Below are 19,529 nucleotides of genomic sequence, written 5' to 3'. Positions count from 1 at the left end.
AAATGGTGCTGGGAAATCTGGCTAGCTATATGTAGAAAGCTGAAACTGGATCCCTTCCTTACACCTTATTCAAAAATGAATTCAAGATGGATTAAAGACTTAAATGTTAGACCTAAAACCATAAAAACCCTAGAAGAAAACCTAGGCAATACCATTCAGGCCATACGCATGGGCAAAGACTTCATGACTAAAACACCGAAAGCAATGGCAACAAAAGCCAAAATTGACAAATGGGAGCTAATTAAATTAAAGAGCTTCTGCACAGCAAAAGAAACTACCATTAGAGTGAACAGGCAACCTGCAGAATGGGAGAAAATTTTTACAATCTACCCATGTGACAAAGGGCTAATATCCAGAATCTACAAAGAACTTAAACAAATTTACAAGAAAAAAAAAACAACTCCATCAAAAAGTGCACAAAGGATATGAACAGACACTTCTCAGAAGAAGACATTTATGCAGCCAACAGACATGAAAAAATGCTCATCATCACTGGCCATCAGAGAAATGCAAATCAAAACCACAATGAGATACCATCTCACACCAGTTAGAATGGCAATCATTAAAAAGTCAGGAAACAACAGGTTCTGAAGAGGATGTGGAGAAACAGGAATGCTTTTACACCATTGGTGGGACTGTAAACTGGTTCAACCATCGTGGAAGACAGTGTGGCGATTCCTCAAGGATCTAGAACTAGAAATACCATTTGACCCAGCCATACCATTACTGGGTATATACCCAAAGGATTATAAATCATGCTTCTATAAAGACACAGGCACACATATGTTTATTGCGGCACTATTCACAACAGCAAAGACTTGGAACCAACCCAAATGTCCATCCATGATAGAATGGATTAAGAAAATGTGGCACATATACACCGTGGAATACTATGCAGCCATAAAAAATGATGAGTTCATGTCCTTTGTAGGGACATGGATGAAGCTAGAAACCATCATTCTGAGCAAACTATCGCAAGGACAGAAAACCAAACACCGCATGTTCTCACTCATAGGTGGGAAATGAACAATGAGAACACTTGGACACAGGGTGGGGAACATCACACACCGGGGCCTGTCATGGGGTGGGGGGAGGGGGGAGGGATAGCATTAGGAGATACACCTAATGTAAATGACGAGTTAACGGGTGCAGCACACCAACATGGCACATGTATACATATGTAATAAACCTGCACATTGTGCCCACGTACCCTAGAACTTAATGTATAATAAAAAAAAAAAAAATAGACCCAATGATATGTTGCCTACAAGAAATGCATTTCACCTACAAAGGCACATGTAGACTAAAAATAAAGGGATGAAAAAAGATTTTCCAGGCCAATGGAAACTAAAAAAGAGCAGGAGTAGCTATATTTACATCAGACAAAATAGATTTCAGGATAAAAACTTTAGAGAGACAAAGCCATTATATAATGATAAAAGGGTCAGTTAAGCAAGAAGATATAACAGTTGTAAATATATATGCATCCAACATTGGAGGACCCTGCTTTCAGCATTGGACAGATCATCCAGACAGAAAATCAACAAAGAAACATAGGACTTAATATGCATTATAGACCAAATGGACCTAATAGATATTTACAGAATGTTTCATCTAATGGTTGCAGAATACACATTCTGCTCAGCACATGGATCATTCTCAAGGATGGACTATATGTTAGGCCACAATACAAGTCTTTAAAAAATTTTTGGCCAGATGCGGTGGCTCACGCCTGTAATCCCAGCACTTTGGGAGGCCGAGGCAGGTGGATCACGAAGTCAGGAGATTGAGACCGTTCTGGCTAACATGGTGAAACCCCATCTCTACTAAAAATACAAAAAAATTAGCCAAGCGTGGTGGTGGGTGCCTGTAGTCCCAGCTACTTGGGAGGCTGAGGCAGGAGAATGGTGTGAACCCAGGAGGCAGAGCTTGCAGTGAGCCGAGATTGCGCCACTGCACTCCAGCCTGGGCGACGGAGCGCGACTCCATCTAAAAAAAAAAATTTTTTTTAATTGAAATCATATCAAGTATCTTCTCTGACCACAATGGAAAAAAACTGAAAAATAATAACAAGAGGAATTTTGGAAACTATACAAACACATGGGAATTAAATAATATGCTTCTGAATGACCAGTGGGCTATTGAAGAAATTAAGAAGGAAATTGAAAAATTTCTTGAAAAAAATGATAATGGGAATACAACATACCAAAACCTATGGGATATATTGAAAGCAGTATTAAGAGGGCTTTTGCAAACCAAACCCAAAATTAGTAGAAGAAAAGAAATAATAAAGATCAGAACAGAGATAAATAAAAGTGAAATGAAGAAAACAATACAAAAGATCAGTGAAACAAAAAGTTGGTTTTTTGAAAAGGTAAAATCAACAAACTTTTAACCAGACCTACTAAGAGGAAAAAAGACCCAAATAAATAAAATCAGAGATGAAAAAGGAGACATTACAACTGATACTGCAGAAACTCAAAGGATCATTAGTGGCTACTGTGAGCAACTATATGATTTCCAATAGGCTGGACAACCTAGAAGAAATGGATACATTTCTAGACAGGTACAACCTACCAGGATTGAACCATGAAGAAATCCAAAACCTGCACACCAATAACAAGTAAGAAGATCAAAGCTGTAATATGAAGTTTCCTGGCAAAGAAATCCTGGGGCCCTATGGCTTTACTGCTAAATTCTATCAAACATTTAAATAAGAACTAATGCCAGACCAGGTGCTGTGGCTCATGCCTATAATCCCAGCACTTTGGGAGGCTGAGGTGGGGAGAGCACTTGAGCTCAGGAGTTCAAGACCAACCTGGGCAACATGGAGAAGCCCTGTCTCTACTGAAAATACAAAAATTAGCTGGGTGTGGTGGTGCATGCCTGTAGTCCCAGTTAGTTGGGAGGCTGAGATGGGAGGATCACCTAAGCCCTGGAGGCAGAGGCCACGTGAGCCATGATCACCCCATTTCACTCCAGCCTCGGTGACAGAGTGAGACCCTGTCTCAAACAATGACAACAACAACAAAGAACTAATACCAGTCCTACTCCAACTATGCTGAAAAATGGAGGGGGGAATACCTCCAAACTCGTTCTAAGAGGCCAGTATTATCCTTATACCAAAACCAGACAAAAACATATCAAAGAAAACTATGGACCATATCCTTGATGAACATTGATGCATTATACAAACAGAGTTAAGGAAAAAAACATAATCATTTCAATTGAAGCTGAAAAAGCATTTGATAGAATTCAACATCCCCACATGATAAATATCTCAACACAATAAAAGGCATATATAACAGACCCACTGCTAGTATCATACTGAGTGGGTAAAACCTGAAAGCCTTTCCTCTAAAATCTGTAACACAACAAGCATGCCCACTTTCACCACTGTTATTCAACATAGTACTGGAAGTCCTAGCTAGAGCAATCAGACAAGAGAAGGAAATAAAGGGCGTCCAAATTGGACAGGAAGAGGTAAAATTATCCTTGTTTGCAGATATAATCTCATATTTGGAAAAACCTGAAGACTCCACCAAAAAATTGTTAGAACTGATAAACAAATTCAGTAAAGTTGCAGGATACCAAATCAACATGTAAACAACAGTAGTATTTCTATATGCCAACAGCGAACTATCTGAAAAAGAAATCAAGAAAGTAATCTCACTTACAATAGCTAAAAAGAAACCTAGGATTAACTTAACCAAATAACAAAATATGTGAAAGATCTCTATAATGAAAACTATAAAACATTGATGAGAGAAATTGAAGAGGACACACAAAAAAATGGAAAGATATTCTATGTTCATGGATTGGAAGAATTAATATTGTTAAAATGTCCATACTACCTAAAGCAACCTATAGATTCAATGCAATCCCTATAAAAATACCAATGACATTCTTAACTGAAATAGAAAAAACAAAACCTAAAATGTATATGGAACCACAAAAGACACAGAATAGCCAAAACTATCCTGAGAAAAAAGAACAGAAGTGGAGGAATCACATTATCTGACTTCAAATTATATGACAAAGCTATATAGTAACCAAAACAGCATCGTACTGGTATAAAAACAGACACATAGACCAAAGAAACAGAGTAGAGAACTCAGAAACAAATACATACATCTACAGTGAACTCATTTTCGACAAAGGTGCCAACAACATAACTGGGGAAAGGACAGTCTCTTCAATAAATGGTATTGGGAAAACTACATATCCACATGCAGAAGAATAAAACTAGACCCCTGTTTCTTACCATATAGAAAAATTCAAAATGGATTAAAGACTTAAATCTAAGACTTCAAACTATGAAACTACTAAAAGAAAACATTGGAGAAACTTTCCAAGACATTGGATTGGGCAAAGATTTCTTGAGTAATACCCCACAAGCACAGGTAACCAAGAAACGTAGACAAATGGGATCACATCAAGTTAAAAAGCTTCTGCACAGCAAAGAAAACAATCAACAAAGTAGAGACAACCCACAGAATGGGAGAAAATATTTACAAACAACCCATGTGACAAGGGATTAATAACCAGAATATGTAAGGAGCTCAAACAAGTCTGTAGGAAAAAAATCTAATAATCTGATTTAAAAATGGGCAAAATCGGCATCACAGGAAAGGTTAAAAAAATGGGCAAAAGATCTGAATAGACATTTCTAAAAAGAAGACATACAAATGGCAAACAGGTGTATGAAAAGGTGCTCAACACCACTGATCATCAGAGAAATGCAAATCAAAACTCCAGTGAGACATCATCTCACCCCAGTTAAAATGGCTTTTATCCAAAAGACAGTCAGTAACATACTGGTAGCAATGCTGAGAAAGGGGAACCCTCGTACACTGTTGGTGGGAATGTAAGTTAATACAACCACTATGGAGAACATTTGGAGGTTCCTCAAAAAACTAAAAATAGAACTAACATAACGATCCAGCAATCCCACTGCTAGATATATACCCACAAGAAAGAAAATTAGTATATTGGAGAAATATCTGCACTTGTGTGTTTATTGCAGCACTGTTCACAATTGCCAAGAATTGGAAGCCACCAAAGTGTCCCTCAGCAGACAAATGGATAAAGAAAATGTGGTAAATATACACAAATAAGTACTATTCAGCCATAAAAAGAATGAGATCCTGTCATATGCAACAACTTGGATGGAACTGAAGGTCATTATGTTAAGTGAAATAAGCCAGGTACAGAAAGACAAACTTTGTATGTTCTCATTTATGCACGCTAAAAATTAAAACAGTTGAACTCATGAGAGATTGAGAGTAGAAAAATGGTTGCCAGAACTTGGATGGAGCTGGAGACTATTATCCTAAGTGAAGAAACTCAGGAATGGAAAGCAAACATTGTATGTTCTCACTCATAAGTGGAAGCTAAGCTATGAGGATGCAAAGGCACAGGAATGATACAATGGACTTTGGGGACTCGGGGGAAGGGTGGGAGGGGGGTGAGGTATAAAAGACTGCAAATTGCGTTCATTGTGTACTACTCAGGTGATGGGAACACCAAAATCTCACAAATTACCACTAAATAACTTATGTAACCAAACACCACCTGTTCCCCCAAAGCCCATGGAAATAAAATTTCTGGTTGCCAGAGCCTCAGAAGGGTAGAGGGGCCAGGCCAGGGGTGGGGGGAAGGGAGACTGGTTAATGGGTACAAATATGTAGTTAGATAAATGAAGATGATCTAGTATTTGATAGCACAATAGAGTATAGCCAACAATAAGTTATTGTACATTTAAAAATTACTAAAAGAGCATAATTGCATTGTTTGTAACACAAAGGGTAAATGCTTGAGATGATGGATACCCTGTTCATCCTGATATGATTATTATGCATTGTATGCCTGTATCAAAATATCTCACATACCCCATAAATATATACACCTACTATGTACCCACAAAAATTAAAAAAAAATTAAAAAAAAACAGATCATGGCATGCTCTTGCCCAAAAATCTGTGATGAGTCCTTGTTAGCCATAGGATGAATGAACCCACTCTTAGCATGACATTCTCGGGCCTTTCTTGTACTGCCTTAGCCCTATTTCTGGCCTCATCCACTGTTCCTCTCTCCAAAACCTAGCCCCGGGCAACAAGATACAGATACATACCCTGGCCTCTCTTCTCCTCTGTTTGTGCTATTCTCATCCCAGATGCTGCTGCTCTTCCTTTTTTCTGCTCATGGATTTCCTGCTTATCACTCAGGGCCCAACAGAACTGCCATTTCCTCCGGAACACTTTCACCATCCTTGCCACCTCTGAAAAGCGTAACTAAGAACTAATCTGCCTTTCTGCTTCCGTTGTTCTTTGTACAAACTTTTTTTTCTTTTCTTGAGATGGAATCTCGCTCTGTCTCCCAGGCTGGAGTGCAGTGGCAGGATCTCAGTTCACTGCAACCTCTGCCTCCCAGGTTCAAACGATTCTCCTCCCTCAGCCTCCTGAGTAGCTGGGATTACAGGCATCTGTCACCACGCCCGGCTAATGTTTGTATTTTTAGTAGAGATGGGTTTTCACCATGTTGGCCAGGCTGGTCTCGAACTCCTGACCTCAAGTGATCTGCCCGCCTCAGCCTCCCAAAGTACTGAGATTATAGGCATGAGCCAGCACGCCTGGCCCTATGTACAAACTTCTGCTGAGCATTGATCACAATGAGTCACTTTCTGCTACCTAGTGCCCAACACATGCTGAGTTCCTCAGTGTCGAACAAATGAGTGAATGGGTGAATGAATGAGTGAATGCGTTAGTGAAAACCAGGCACACACACGGATGGCCAAGGCCCTTTCATGTTTTACCTGGAAAATACAGAAGAGATTGCAGATGGATTTCAATTTACTGATATGAACATTTGTTGAAGGTCTACTGTATGCCAGGGGGTAGAGTGACAAACATCAATGTGCTATGGTACCAGCCTTCCAGGAGCCCATCATCTACTAGGAGCTGGCCATAGTGAGACTCGATGGGGATGCCATCGGAAATAAAAGGTAACCAATTATCACCAACAAACGCTCGCTGCCAAGGAGTGCGCTGTCTCTGCAGAGTGGAGATCATCCTGGTGTGTGTTGTACATCCACCACAGAAAGCCCACTGATGTGGGTAGGTGGAGGTGATGTGCATAGACGATGTCACCTATCTTGACATAGATGGAAGGGACACTGGGGCTGACTGCCCTTTGGTACCTGGTAGCACTAGATGTACCTTCCACGGGATGGATCACCAGGAAACAGGGCTCAGTATCACCCAGGAACCTCACCCCCTTGCATGATTCCAACACAAAGGCCTTGTAGAGGGCATTTTTATGTGGTTTTGTGTTTGTTTTGGATTTGGGAGCTTCCCCTCTGAGTAATGGTATGTCCTTCCTCCACCCCCAATCTGCACCCAAGCCTGATCCAACTTGAGAACTCAGAAATGGAAGGTGAAGTTTTCAGGTCTGATGGTATTTTATGCCAAAATAACAAGTCATGAGAATTGATGAAAATTCTATGCAGGCCAGGAATCCAGAACCCTGGGGAGGGGGGAATTGCCTTATATAAACAGTGTTAAGAGGTATGAATCCTTGAGTAAGATATTCCAAAAAATCCAAATTCCTCTATGCCCTGAGTCATTCTGTGAGCTGTCCTTTAAGAATGTGTGATGAAGTCTGCTGGCCAAGCTGTCATGAGGATGTTAATACTTCAAATGTGTGTGGAACTTTCTAGAACATGGTGTGTTTACATGTCTGTTTTCTCATTTGATCCTCACTGAAGTACAGGATCTTGTCACTTTTTTACATATAGGCAATGGAGATTCAGAGAGGTTAAGTAACTTGCCCAAGATTACACAGTATTAAGTGACAGGGCTGAGACTTGAACTTAGCCAGTGAGGAAACACTAAACAAAGCTGGGGGTCACCAAGTTTTATTTTACCAGATTCTAACATTACAGATTTCTTACTTCCTTAGGTTATGCCTTTTACACACAGTTAATCCAAAAAAAAAAAAACCAAAAAAACAGTGTTTTTTTCTAATAGTTGTTTTTTTCTTTCTAATAGTTGTTTTCTCTTTCTGGCTGGGCACTGTGGCTCATGGCTGTAATCCCAGCACTTTGGGAGGCTGAGGCAGGAGGATTGCTTGAGCCCAGGAGTTTGAGACCAGCCTGGGCAACAGAGTGAGTCTCTACAAAGAAAAAAAATGTTTTTTAATTAGCCAGATGTGGTGGTACATGCCTGTAGTCCCAGCTATTCAAGAGGCTGAGATGGGAGGATCACTTGAGCCCAGGAAGTTGAGGCTGCAATGAGCTGTGATTGCACCACCACACTCCAGCTTGGTTGATAGAGTGAGACCATGTATCAAAAAAAAAATTGTTTTCTCTTTCTAATAAGTTATCCCTCATACTTAAAAATTTAATTTGTATTTTATTAATTGCTATAGAATGTGCATACATTTGAAAGTAGAACTTAGGCCTGGAGCTATTTCCATACTAAAACCTGAAGGCATGGAGTGGAGGTAAGACTTGGTAGAAACCGAACTGGCAAGATCTGTTAGGATGAGACTGTAAAGGCTCAGGGCCAGACCAAAGAGTTTCTATCAGCAGTCACAGCATGGAAGTATTTTTCCCTCAAAACTTTTTATTGGGAAAAAAATTTCAGAACATTTGAAGAAATTGGGAGAATACAATAGACATCATTAAACCCTCTCCTTACATTCAACATTCAGCCATATTTGCTTTACCATATTAACATTCCCATTTTGCAAGTGAGGGACCCAAGGCTCAAAGAGATGAGTGACTTGCCAAGATCACAGAGCTTGGATGGGTAGAAGTGGAATCGAACTCCTATCTACCTAAGGATGGGGCCCTCTGTAGCACTGGTTTTCTAAACACTGGACCCCAACTGATTTTGACTTCCTTGCAGGCTTGCTTTGAAGTCATGCATCTTGGAGCCAACTCCTGGTGAGTTGGATTTAGTTGGTTTGGGAATTCCGATAGGCAATTAGCACAGATGGGGGGCCCCTAAAGCACAGCTAGGTGCTTTAGAATGCCTGAATCCAGGCCCAGGCTCCTCACTGGTTAGATGGGAGCAACATCCATCCCAGACTCACCCGTTGGCTTTGAGGGTCTGATAAAGGGAAGGGAAGGGAGAGCCCAAGGCAAATGCTGGTGGTGTGTGGCACAGACCATAAAGCCAGTGTGCTGCTTAGCCCAGGACTGAAAGCCAGTGGTCCTGGAATGGCCTTGAAAGTGAATTTTTATTTCTCTCCCTCTATCCCATGTGAGTATAGAGACAGAGCAGGTAGCGGTTTTCTTTCCTGCTTTACCCAGTAGGGCAACAGGAGGTCAGAGCCACACAGTGGCCTACCCCAGAGGAGGAAGCAGTCATGGGTGAGTAGCCAGAGGCTGTGGTTTGACAAATCCAAGTGCAACTGAGTTCAGGCCCTTTCCTAAGCCACAACTGTGGGTTTTCTGGGAAAAACATGGAGCTGCACAGCAAACTGATGAGGCACCAGAGCTAGGTTGGAAATGGCAAACCAGCACGCAAGGGTGATCTCAGAAGGCATGCCGGCATCAGCTAGAGGAGGGGAGGCCATGTGGGAGAGTGGAAAGCACACAGGATTTGGGGTCAGCCTGTGCTTGGATCTCCGCTCCATTACCTATTAGCTGAGGCAGTGTGGGCAAACGATCTCTTGTGCCTTGGTTTCTTCATCTGTAAAACTGGGGTCAGTTTTACAGGGGTCAGAAGCGAGACAGCACTTGCTTCACAGGGTGAGGACAAAATGAGACACATGTGACTTCTTTGTAAACTGTGACAAAATGAGACACATGTGACTCCTTTGTAAACTGTGAAGTGCTACAAGTTTTGTTCTACACGGACCTCTAGGTTGGGTGTGTGGAGGAACGCAGGAGGAGTGTGAGAAGCAGGCCCTGCCTTCAGCCAGTGTGCAGTCTAGCAGTGATATGGTTTGGATCTGTGTCCCCACCCAAATCTCGTGTTGAATTGTGATCCTCAGTGTTGGAGATCGGGCCTGTTGGGAGGTGACTGGATCTTGGGGGCGGATTTTCCCCTTAGTGCCTTGGTGCTGTTCTCATGATAGTGAGTTCTCACAAGATCAGGTTGTTTAAAAGTGTGAGGCACCTCTCCTCTTTCTCCTTCTTGCTCCTTCTCTGGCCAGGTGAGATGTGCCTGCTTTCCCTTCACCTTCTGCCATGAGTGTAAGCTTCTTGAGGCCTCTCCAGAAGCAAAAGCTGTTATGCTTCCTGTACAGCCTATGGAACCATGAACCAGTTAAATCTTTTTTTTTTTTTTGAGATGGAGTCTCACTCCATCATGCAGGCTGGAGTGCAGTGGTGTGATCTCCGCTCACTGCAACCTCTGCCTCCCAGGTTCAAGCGATTCTCCTACCTCAGCCTCTGAAGTAGCTGGGATTACAGGTGTGTGCCATCACACCCAGCTAATTTTTTTGCATTTTTTCTTAGAGATGGGGTTTCGCTATGTTGGCCATGCTGGTCTCGAACTCCCGACCTCAGGTGCTTTGCCCACCTCGGCCTCCCAAAGTACTGGGATTATAGGCGTGAGCCACTGCGCCCATCAGGTATTTCATTACAGCAATTCGAGAATGGACTAATACAAGTGGGGAAGGCAAGACTCGCTCACAGAGCTCTTGGTGGTGGTTGGTGCTATGGATCAAGCTTGTTGCATGAATGGAGATGGGAGAAGGAAGAAGAGCTGGGCTGCATATCCAAATGATGCTTCTGGAGGAAAGAAGGTTTGGGCAGGGCCTGGAAATGTGGTTAGGAGTTCAATAGGCAGATGATAAAGATTCTCATTCTCGGAGGGAGAGACATCATCAAGGAAATAGTCACAGAGATTATGATAACACCTATAGGCCACTTTATATGCCTTGTTTGATCCTCCTAGTAACCCTCTTGAGATAGGTTTTATGATTGTTATTCCTAATTTATAGGTGAGAAACCTATGCTGAGAGAGGTTCAATAACTTGCCCAGTGTCAGGCTGCTGATAAATGGCAGAGCTGGGATCCGAACCCAGATTCCAAGGCGTGCATGCTTAGCCATTATCTATATTCTCCAAAAGCAGGATGTGTGAGAGATGCATATGTGACTGCATTGGCCCATTTCTTTATTTGTCCAGTAAACAATAACTGGGCCCTGCTATAATGCCAGCCGCCCTTGGGTGCTGGGGATGGAAATGAAAGGCAAGGCCCTTGTCCTTCCTCATGGGGCTTTAGTATAGTGGGGACAGGACATGTAAGGAAGGAATTGTAGTGCAGCTGATTCTCTGCCAGAGTTGTGTGCAAGCTGGGGACAACTAGCTGTGTGTTGGAGGGGAGGGAGATCATAGAAGAAGTTCCAGTGTGTGTGGGAACTGGGTGGGGAGGGGGAGAAGGAGCTTGTCAGGAAGGCTGTTCCAGCAGAGTGAACTGCAGGATGGGATGGGGTGATGAAGAGGTAGCAGAGAGGTAGCAGAGGGAAAGCGGGCAGGGAGTAGGAGGTGGGGCAGCAGGGCCTTGAATGCCACACAGAGGCACATATTGGGCATGGGCCACAATGAAGACTTGTGGGGAGGGGCTGGCTGTGGTCCCATCGACAGTGTGTGAGGACAGGGAGCTGAGCACCCTCAAAACCTGTCCACAGAGGCCTAGCATGGAGCGGCCTTCCTTTCTCAGGTTGCCCAGCACTGCCTGAATAATCTGGGGCTGTGCTTGACATGGCCAGTGAAGATTGGTAGGCAGCTTCCTTGTCCCCACAGCACAGCCCTGGCTGGGCCTCTGCTTTGCTGAGCAGAGCAGCCTCACTCAGCAGCAGGCAGGCCACACGGGCATCTGGAGAGGGCACTGGGCTGGAGGTCCTTGCTCAGTGACCTTGGTAGTTTCTTGATGTCTCTGGGCTGCTCTGACATGAAGGGACTAAATGATCTCTGAGGTCCCTTGCAGCCCCAACATTGTGAGCTCCCAGGGATGACTGTTCATGCTGCATCCCAGAAAAGAATGAGCAAACATAGCCGCTGTTGTCTGAAATCTCACTGGGTGCTGCTCCTTACATAAACCATCTCTCTCAATCACAGAACAACCCCGTGGCTCAGTAGGTTTTGCCCCCATTTTATAGATGGGAAACTGAGCCTCTAAGAGCTCCAGTGTCTGTCCAGTTTTCATACTGTGAACAGCAGAGCTGGGATTTGAACCCAGACTTGCCTTTGTCTTTTGTACTTTACGACATAGCCCCCCAAGGGTGTCTTCATCCTGCTCAGACTTCAGGACACGCTGTGCTGGGCCCACAGGCCATGGGTGCCCCACTGGACACCTGGTCGGCACCACAGCAGGCACCTCTGGCCAGATCCCCCAGGACACAAAGGAGCACGTTGGCCTCTCCCATGGGTGCCTCCCTGGCGGGATGAGCTGGGTGGGTTTGTTTTGACAAGGGTATTTCTGCCTCCTGGTGGCAGGCAGGCCCTGGGCTGGGCAGTGGCGGCACCTGTGGGAATGTGACCCCTCCCTCCAGCCGTGCTTTGGAGGTGATGTCAGGTATGTGGGTGAAGTATTTGGTTGAAGTAAATAAAGCTGGAGGAGAATGACAGGATTGGGGAGTATGGATAGGATCGGACTGCCCCAGAGGGCACTCTGGCTTGGACCCAGCAGTGTGTGGTTGCAGCAGCCTGTTCTTCCTTCCTGACCTGGGGCCAGGAGACCTGCGTCTTTACACGTCCTGCCTTAGAGCCTAAAGCAGTAGGAATTTTCACAGCCAGCTTGGGAGGTTGTGCCATCTCGAAACTGCAGAGCCTAGAGCTTGAAGGGGCTTTGGATGCCATCCACTGCCTGACTTACAGCTGGGGGGCTGAGGCCCAGAGAAAGGACGTGGCCTGCTTAAGCTCACATGGCCTTGGGTGGTGGAGCTGGACCTGCAGTTTTCCAATCTGCAGGCCTGGGCTCTTTTGCACCACCCTGCTGTATTTGGGGAGGGAGGAAGCAGAGAAGCTTAGACCAAATTCCTGGGGAACTGCCACTCTGCTGACCCTTAGCTTCCTTTTGGACCCTCCCTTAGTCCCGTTCCTTCCTGCTCCATCCGCATCACAGCCCTATAGGAGGAATGCACTCTGGAGCCCCTAGTGGTGGTGCGGGGCCTGGCAGAAAAGGAGGAGCCTCTGGCCCTGGATTCTTTCAATTCATTTCCTCAAATATTAATGGAACATGCAGGATGCAAGACGCCACAGGGGATACCAGGAATCCTAAAACCAATTTGAATTTTCTCAGGGAAAAGGCTGCAACCCAGGAAAGTGTCATCACCTGTGAGAGACAGCCTACAGCTTAGGACTGCCAGCAGGCCAGCGTCATCAACACGGAGGGGTTAGAGCACAGGGTTGGGGGAAGCTCAGGGAGAAGTAAGGGAGTTAGCTGGGTGGTCAGGGTGGCTCATGTCTGTAATCCCAACTACTCAGGAGGCTGAGCGGGGAGGATCACTTGAGCTCAGGAGTTTAAATCCAGTCTGGGCAACATCTCATCTCTTTTTTTAAAAAAAGATTCTCTCTAAGTAAGGGAGTAAGGGGAGGCAGGGTTGAGGGGGAAGAGGCTCTGAAAATGAAGAGGAGTAGGATAGGCATTCCAAGCCAGAGCAAAGGATGGAGTTGAGATGTCATTGTGGACTGGTAGTGCCCACCCTGCGGGGATATAGAGCAGGTACAGGCAAGGGATGGGTGGTGAGGCTGGAAAGAGAGCATGGGGCAGTCAGTGCCTTGACTACCTCAAATATCAGGCGGGGCATTTGGACTTTCTCCGGTGGCCAGTGGGACCACTGAAGATATTTAACCAGATTCTCCCCAACACATGTTGGGGAGAAAGGGATTAGACTGCCAGGGAAGCCCCCACCCCACTGCTCCCCAATGATTGTGACATTACAAGCTGTTGCACCTTGGCAAATCATTTAGCCCTGTGTGAGCCCCGTTTTCTTATCTGTGAAATGGAGTTTATAACAGTACCTATCACTCAGCGTGGCTGCAAGTATCACATAGAACACTAGCATCAAATTCGGCTTAGTAAACATGCTGTAAATGTTAGTCCCTACCCTCTGTCCTGGCTGTCATCAGGCTAATAGTGGAGCTTGGGACAGCAAGAAGGAAGCCTATCTGAAAGCAGGTAGAGCTTCAGGTTTAGGGGCCCAAATCCCCTGGCCAGCCTATAGGTACCTTGGTGGCCTAGGAAGGAAGCAGAAACATGGCTGGCTAGCAGGGAGCCATGGCCTCTGTTTACTCCCAATCAGGGCAGGTCTGAGTCTATGGGTATGTCTGGTCCAAATGGCCCAATAAGTGAGTGGTGAAGGTAGGGACGAGAACCTGGGTCCTGACCACCCAACAGAGCATTCCTACTGCCCCACGGCCACCTTCCAGCCTGAAACCCCCAGGCTTCATCCCTTTATCCAGACCCAGCTTGGGTGTTCGCCCTGCCAGGACCTCCGTTTTCTCATCTGACTTGAGGACCTCCTGCTCAGGAGCTCCTGAGGCCAGGGATGGGTTCTGGGGCTACTCACTTGCATGGAAGCATCACCAGAAGAAAAGGCACCCTGGGGTAGGACGCAGGTGCCAGAGGAGGAAAACAGCTGTGTCTGAGCCAGGCACGAGGTTGCCCCAGGTTGCCAGGCCAGAGTGGCATTGCTGCTTCTCTCTGGGATAGATTTTTTTTTTTTTTTTTTTGAGACAGAATCCCTCTCTGTCACCCAGACTGGAGTACAGTGGTACGATCTCAGCTCACTGCAGCCTCTGCTTCCCGGGTTCAAGCAATTCTCCTGCCTCAGCCTCCTGAGTAGTGGCAACTACAGGCGTGTGCCACCACGCCCAGCTAATTTTTGTATTTTTTTTAGTAGAGTCGGGGTTTCACCATGTTGACCAGGCTGGTCTTGAACTCCTGACCTCAAGTGATTCACCTACTTCAGCCTCCCAAAGTGCTGGGAATACAGGCATGAGCCACTGCTCCCGGCCTCCTGGGCTAGATTAATAAGACCCCTGAGAAGCAAGGAAGGGGAATCATTTAGTCTAGCGGTTAGGAGCACAAACTTTGGGGCCTGAGAGATAAAGGTTAAAATTCCTAATGAGGGATAATACAAACTAATGTTATAGTCTCGGTTTCTTTTCTTTTTTCTTTTTGACAGGGTCTCACTCTGTTGCCAAGTCTGGAGTATAGTGGCACAATCATAACTTATTGCAGCCTCAACCTCCTGGGCTCAGGTGATCCTCCCACCTCAGCCTCCTGAGTAGCTGGGACTACAAGTGTGTGCCACCATGCTGGGCTAATTTTTAAAAATTTTTTTTGTAGAGACAGGGTTTCTCCAAGTTGCCCTGGCTGGTCTTGAACTCCTGGGCTTAAGCAATCCTCCTGCCTCTGCCACCCAAAGTTCTGGGGTTACAGGCATGAGCCACCACACCTGGCTAGTCTTGGTTTCTTCTTTTTTTTTTTTTTTTTTGCAAAAGGAATGATAACACCCACCATGTGAGGTAGTTGAGAGTTCAATGAAGTGTAAAGTATGTCGCATGTTTGCTTAGCACTGGGTCCTGTATATTGCAGGGGCTTAATCAGTGGCACCTGTCTTCATTTGGGGCACATATATTGAGCAGCTGCTGGATATCAGGCTGTATCCCAACCTCTGGGGAGATGACAGGAACAAAACCCTTGGGCAACCCAGTAGAGGGAGACAAGCAGACAAGCTCATCAGAGTAAGAAGCACTGTGTTCGGGTATTACAGGGTACTTTGGGAACTGGGGAGGGTGGTAGGCAGGGAGAGAGCAGAGAAGGCCTTCTGGAGGAGGTACTACCTTTGCTGAAATGTGAATAGGAACTAGCCAGGTTTGGGGTTGGGGTAGTGCAGGGAGAGTGTTCCAGGCAGGAGAGAAGTCACCTGCTGTGTGTTAGGTGCTTGGGGTGGGGCTGAGGACAGATGAGACTCGGGCGGGGGAAACATGGCCCTGCCCTGAGGTTCTTTTTTTTGTTTGTTTTTTTATTTTTGTTTTTTTTGTTGTTGTTTTTTTGAGATGGAGTCTCACTTTGTCGCCCAGGCTGGAGTGTAGCAGTGTATTCTCGGCTCACTGCAGCCTCCACCTCCCGGGTTCAAGTGATTCTCCCATCTCAGCCCCCTGAGTAGCTAGGATTATAGGTGCATGCCACCACGCCCAGCTAATTTTTATATTTGTAGTAGAGATGGGGTTTCACCATGTTGGCCAGGCTGGTCTCGAACTCCTGACCTCAGGTGATACCCACCCCCCGCCTTGGCCTCCCAAAGTGCTAGGATTACATGTGTGAGCCACTGTGCCCGGCCTGCCCTGAGGTTCTTATAGACCAGTGAAGAAACCATCTCTCCTGGACTGTGTGCCACAGAGGTGAGCCTGTGTGAGGAAGGAGACTCCCATCTTATTTCAGCCTCAATTCTTCCCCTCCACCACCTCATCCCTGCTGCTCCATAGTCCTGGGGATCACCAGGTCTGGTGTTTCCACCTCTGCCCACTGTGGCTCCCACCCCCATTCAGCGTGTGGTGTGAGATGGTGTCCTGGGCTCTCAGCTATGGTGGTCGGGAGGGCTGGGCCATGGCCCTTCAGCCCCAGGGAGATGTCTCACGGTCTTTTCCCTGGAGGAGAGGAGAAGTTCCTAAGAGGGTGAAACTGCCTGCCTGGGAGGTAGTTGGCAGTTGGGAGGTTGCAGCTGACTGCATGGGGTGCCAGGACACTTGGGTCCATGGGCAGCCCCCAGTGGGCTGGTCAGGGGTGCTGGAGTGGGGCTACTTTCCTGGATCCTCTCCAGGTCATAAGCTGACTTCACCCACCCTCATGCTCCTTTCTGTACAGCCTTAGGGAAATTTGCGGTGCCTTGGGGAAAGACTTGGAAACATTTTCAAAACAGTGTTGAGAGTAATCTCCAGAGGGGAAGAAGAATAAAAAAGCAAAAAAATGCAAAAGGAAATGTGTTATTTATTTTTTTAAAAAAAAGGAAAAAAAGCCGGGGAAGGCCTCAGTCAGCTCCCTTGAGTGGAAGTTTCCAGCTGGAAGGTCACAGAGACCATAGGCAGCCAGGGGGACCTGGGAGAAGGCATCTGTCCAGATTCACTATCAGTTCAGCTAACAGCTAGGGTCACCCTCAGCATGCCAGCTGCTGTGCTCTGCATTGCAGGGGCAAAGATGCAAAGATCTGAGTCCTCCTTCCGGCTGAGGACAGCTCTGGTAGGGGAGCTATGATAAAAACAGCAAAGGGCCGCTGGATGAGAAAGCATGCCAAATGTCATCACAGAAAGGTTCAAATAAGCCTGATGGGGCCTGGAGGGGGGTGGGGCTCACTCCTGGGGGTGGTGGAGGGTGCTCAGGGTTGCTGAGGAAAGTCTGCAAGAACACAGTGGGTTGAGTTAGACTTTGAAGCCCAGCTAGGATTTCAATGGACAGAGACTGAACAGAAGGCTTTCCAGGCAGAGCAGATGGTGTGAACAAAGGTGCAAGCTGTGGAAACCCTTCAGTGCTTTAAGAAACAGGGATGTTTGATTTTCTTAAATATTTATTTATTTAATAGCTTTATGGAGATATAATTCACATACTATATAATTTATTCACTTAATGTGTACCATTTACAAAGTTATATAACCAACACCACCATAGTTTATAGAAAATAGAAAAGAAACCTTGTACTCCCCATCTCTCCATTCCCCCAGTCCTAGGGGACTACTAATCTACTTTCTGTCTCTGTGGATTTGCCTATGCTGGGTATTTTGTATCAATGGAATATTTTTTGTCTTTTATGACTGGTTCTTTCCCTTAGCATAAATGTTTTCAAGGTTCCTTGCTGCTGTAGCAGGTATCAGTACTTCATTCCTTTTTATATTTCATTTTATTTATTTATTTATTTATTTATTTATTTATTTATTGAGACGGAGACTCACTCTGTTGCCCAGGCTGGAGTGCAGTGGCACGATCTTGGTTCACTGCAACCTCCACCTCCTGGGTTCAAGTGATTCTCCTGCCTCAGCCTCCCGAGCAGCTGGGACTACAGGCGTGCGCCACCACACCCACCTAACTTTTGTATTTTTAGTAGAGACAGGGGTTTTTCCATGTTGGCCGGGCTGGTCTCAAACTCCTGACCTCAAGTAATCCACCCACCTCGACCTCCCAAAGTGCTGGGATTACAGGCATGAGCCACCGTGCCCAGCAGTACTTCATTCCTTTTTATTTTTTTCTTTGGCTTCATTCCTTTTTATGGCCAAATCGAATTCACATGTGGATACTAGATGTGCTATGGGTGTTCACATCTTGTTTATCCATTCATTCACTGTTTCCCCTTCAGGGCTATTGGGAATATGCTGCTGTGAACATTTGTATACATATTTTGTGTGGATGTGTGTTTTCAGGACATTTCCTTTAGAGTGGAGTGAAGGAAAGTTGTGTGGAGTGGGAGAAAGTGGGTGAGGCAGAGGGGACCGTAGTCTGAGTGGTTGGGTGGGAGTGAGAAGGGAGAGCTCAGGATTCCATTGCAGCCTCACTGGGAGTCTGGGGTGTGCGAGGGCCAGGCCCATGGGTGTGTGAGGGGCTGTCCCCTACCCTGCACCCACCTGCATTGTTGTGTCAGACCTGGCAGCTGCTTGCTGGGCTGGAAATAGCCTGAGCAGCTGGTATTTTCCCTGGAAATCGGGTGCATTTTTCCTGTGTCCTGCTGAGGACCAAAATTAGTTAAACGCAGAGAGAAGTGTGGGCTACACAGTGAGTCTAGAGGAGGGGAATATTGTCAACAGGAAGTTGGCTGGCCAGGGGAAAGAGGCGGTCAGGAAGACCAAGGTCAGTAAGCCAAGTATAAACAGAGGCTAAGCTGGGATGTCCCTGTCCCTTTCACACTCACACAGCAGTGCTGGGTTTGTTTACAGGAAATGCTGCAAGTATCTCATTGACCCCATTTGACAGATAGGAAAACAGAGGCACTGCATTAAAGGGATCTGCCACTCAGAGACAGAATGGAGATGAAGGCTGGAGTCTTCAGTTCTGCTGTGAGCAGAAGGTTTGGTAAAACCCAGGCCTTGCCCTCAATGCTTTGCCTGTCTTTGGGTTCACAGAGAAGACTGAGGACCAAAAACAAGGAAGAGTTTATGCTGTTTCAGTCTCCTAAAAAGAACACCAAGTCCCACCCCAAACCCCAAAGCCAAAACACGAACCAACCAGCCTTTAATTACCGTCTTTTTTTTTCTTTTCTTCCTTCCTTTTTTTTTTTTCTACTTTTTGTTGTCCAGCCAGAAAACATTATGTTGTTAGACAAGAATATTCCCATTCCACACATCAAGCTGATTGACTTTGGTCTGGCTCACGAGATAGAAGATGGAGTTGAATTTAAGAATATTTTTGGGACGCCGGAATTTGTTGGTGAGTTGTAGGCCTGTTTCTCTCTCAGCTAAGAATCTGGCATCAAAGGTAGGGATCCTGGGAAGAAACCTGTGTGTGGGGCTATGGCCTCTGAGCAAAGAGATGATGCATTGGGACATCTCTAGAAACCTAATGGGTGGGGAAGGAAATGTCT

General features: G+C 45.6%; 1 protein-coding gene across 15 annotated transcripts in view; it reads left to right on the top strand.

Moving 5' to 3' along the window:
- The window catches only part of DAPK2 (death associated protein kinase 2), a 138,144-nt gene that overhangs the window by 87,808 nt on the left and 30,807 nt on the right, over positions 1-19,529 (top strand). For 13 of the 15 annotated variants that reach the window (XR_010151729.1, XR_010151728.1, XM_001157721.6 and 10 more), the window contains exon 5: positions 19,246-19,375. Coding sequence is in view for 12 of the 15 variants with exons in the window: in XM_001157721.6 (XP_001157721.2) it covers positions 19,246-19,375 (130 nt within the window). In the remaining 3 variants the exon portion in view is untranslated. The remainder of the gene's footprint in view (positions 1-19,245; positions 19,376-19,529) is intronic. The other 2 variants (XR_010151730.1, XM_063795125.1) reach the window with 1 other exon arrangement.

Source organism: Pan troglodytes, chromosome 16, assembly GCF_028858775.2.
Source record: "Pan troglodytes isolate AG18354 chromosome 16, NHGRI_mPanTro3-v2.0_pri, whole genome shotgun sequence".
Classification (NCBI taxonomy): Eukaryota; Metazoa; Chordata; class Mammalia; order Primates; family Hominidae; genus Pan; species Pan troglodytes.
Note: the sequence above shows the minus strand (reverse complement) of the source record. Positions and strands in the feature narration are given on the sequence as shown.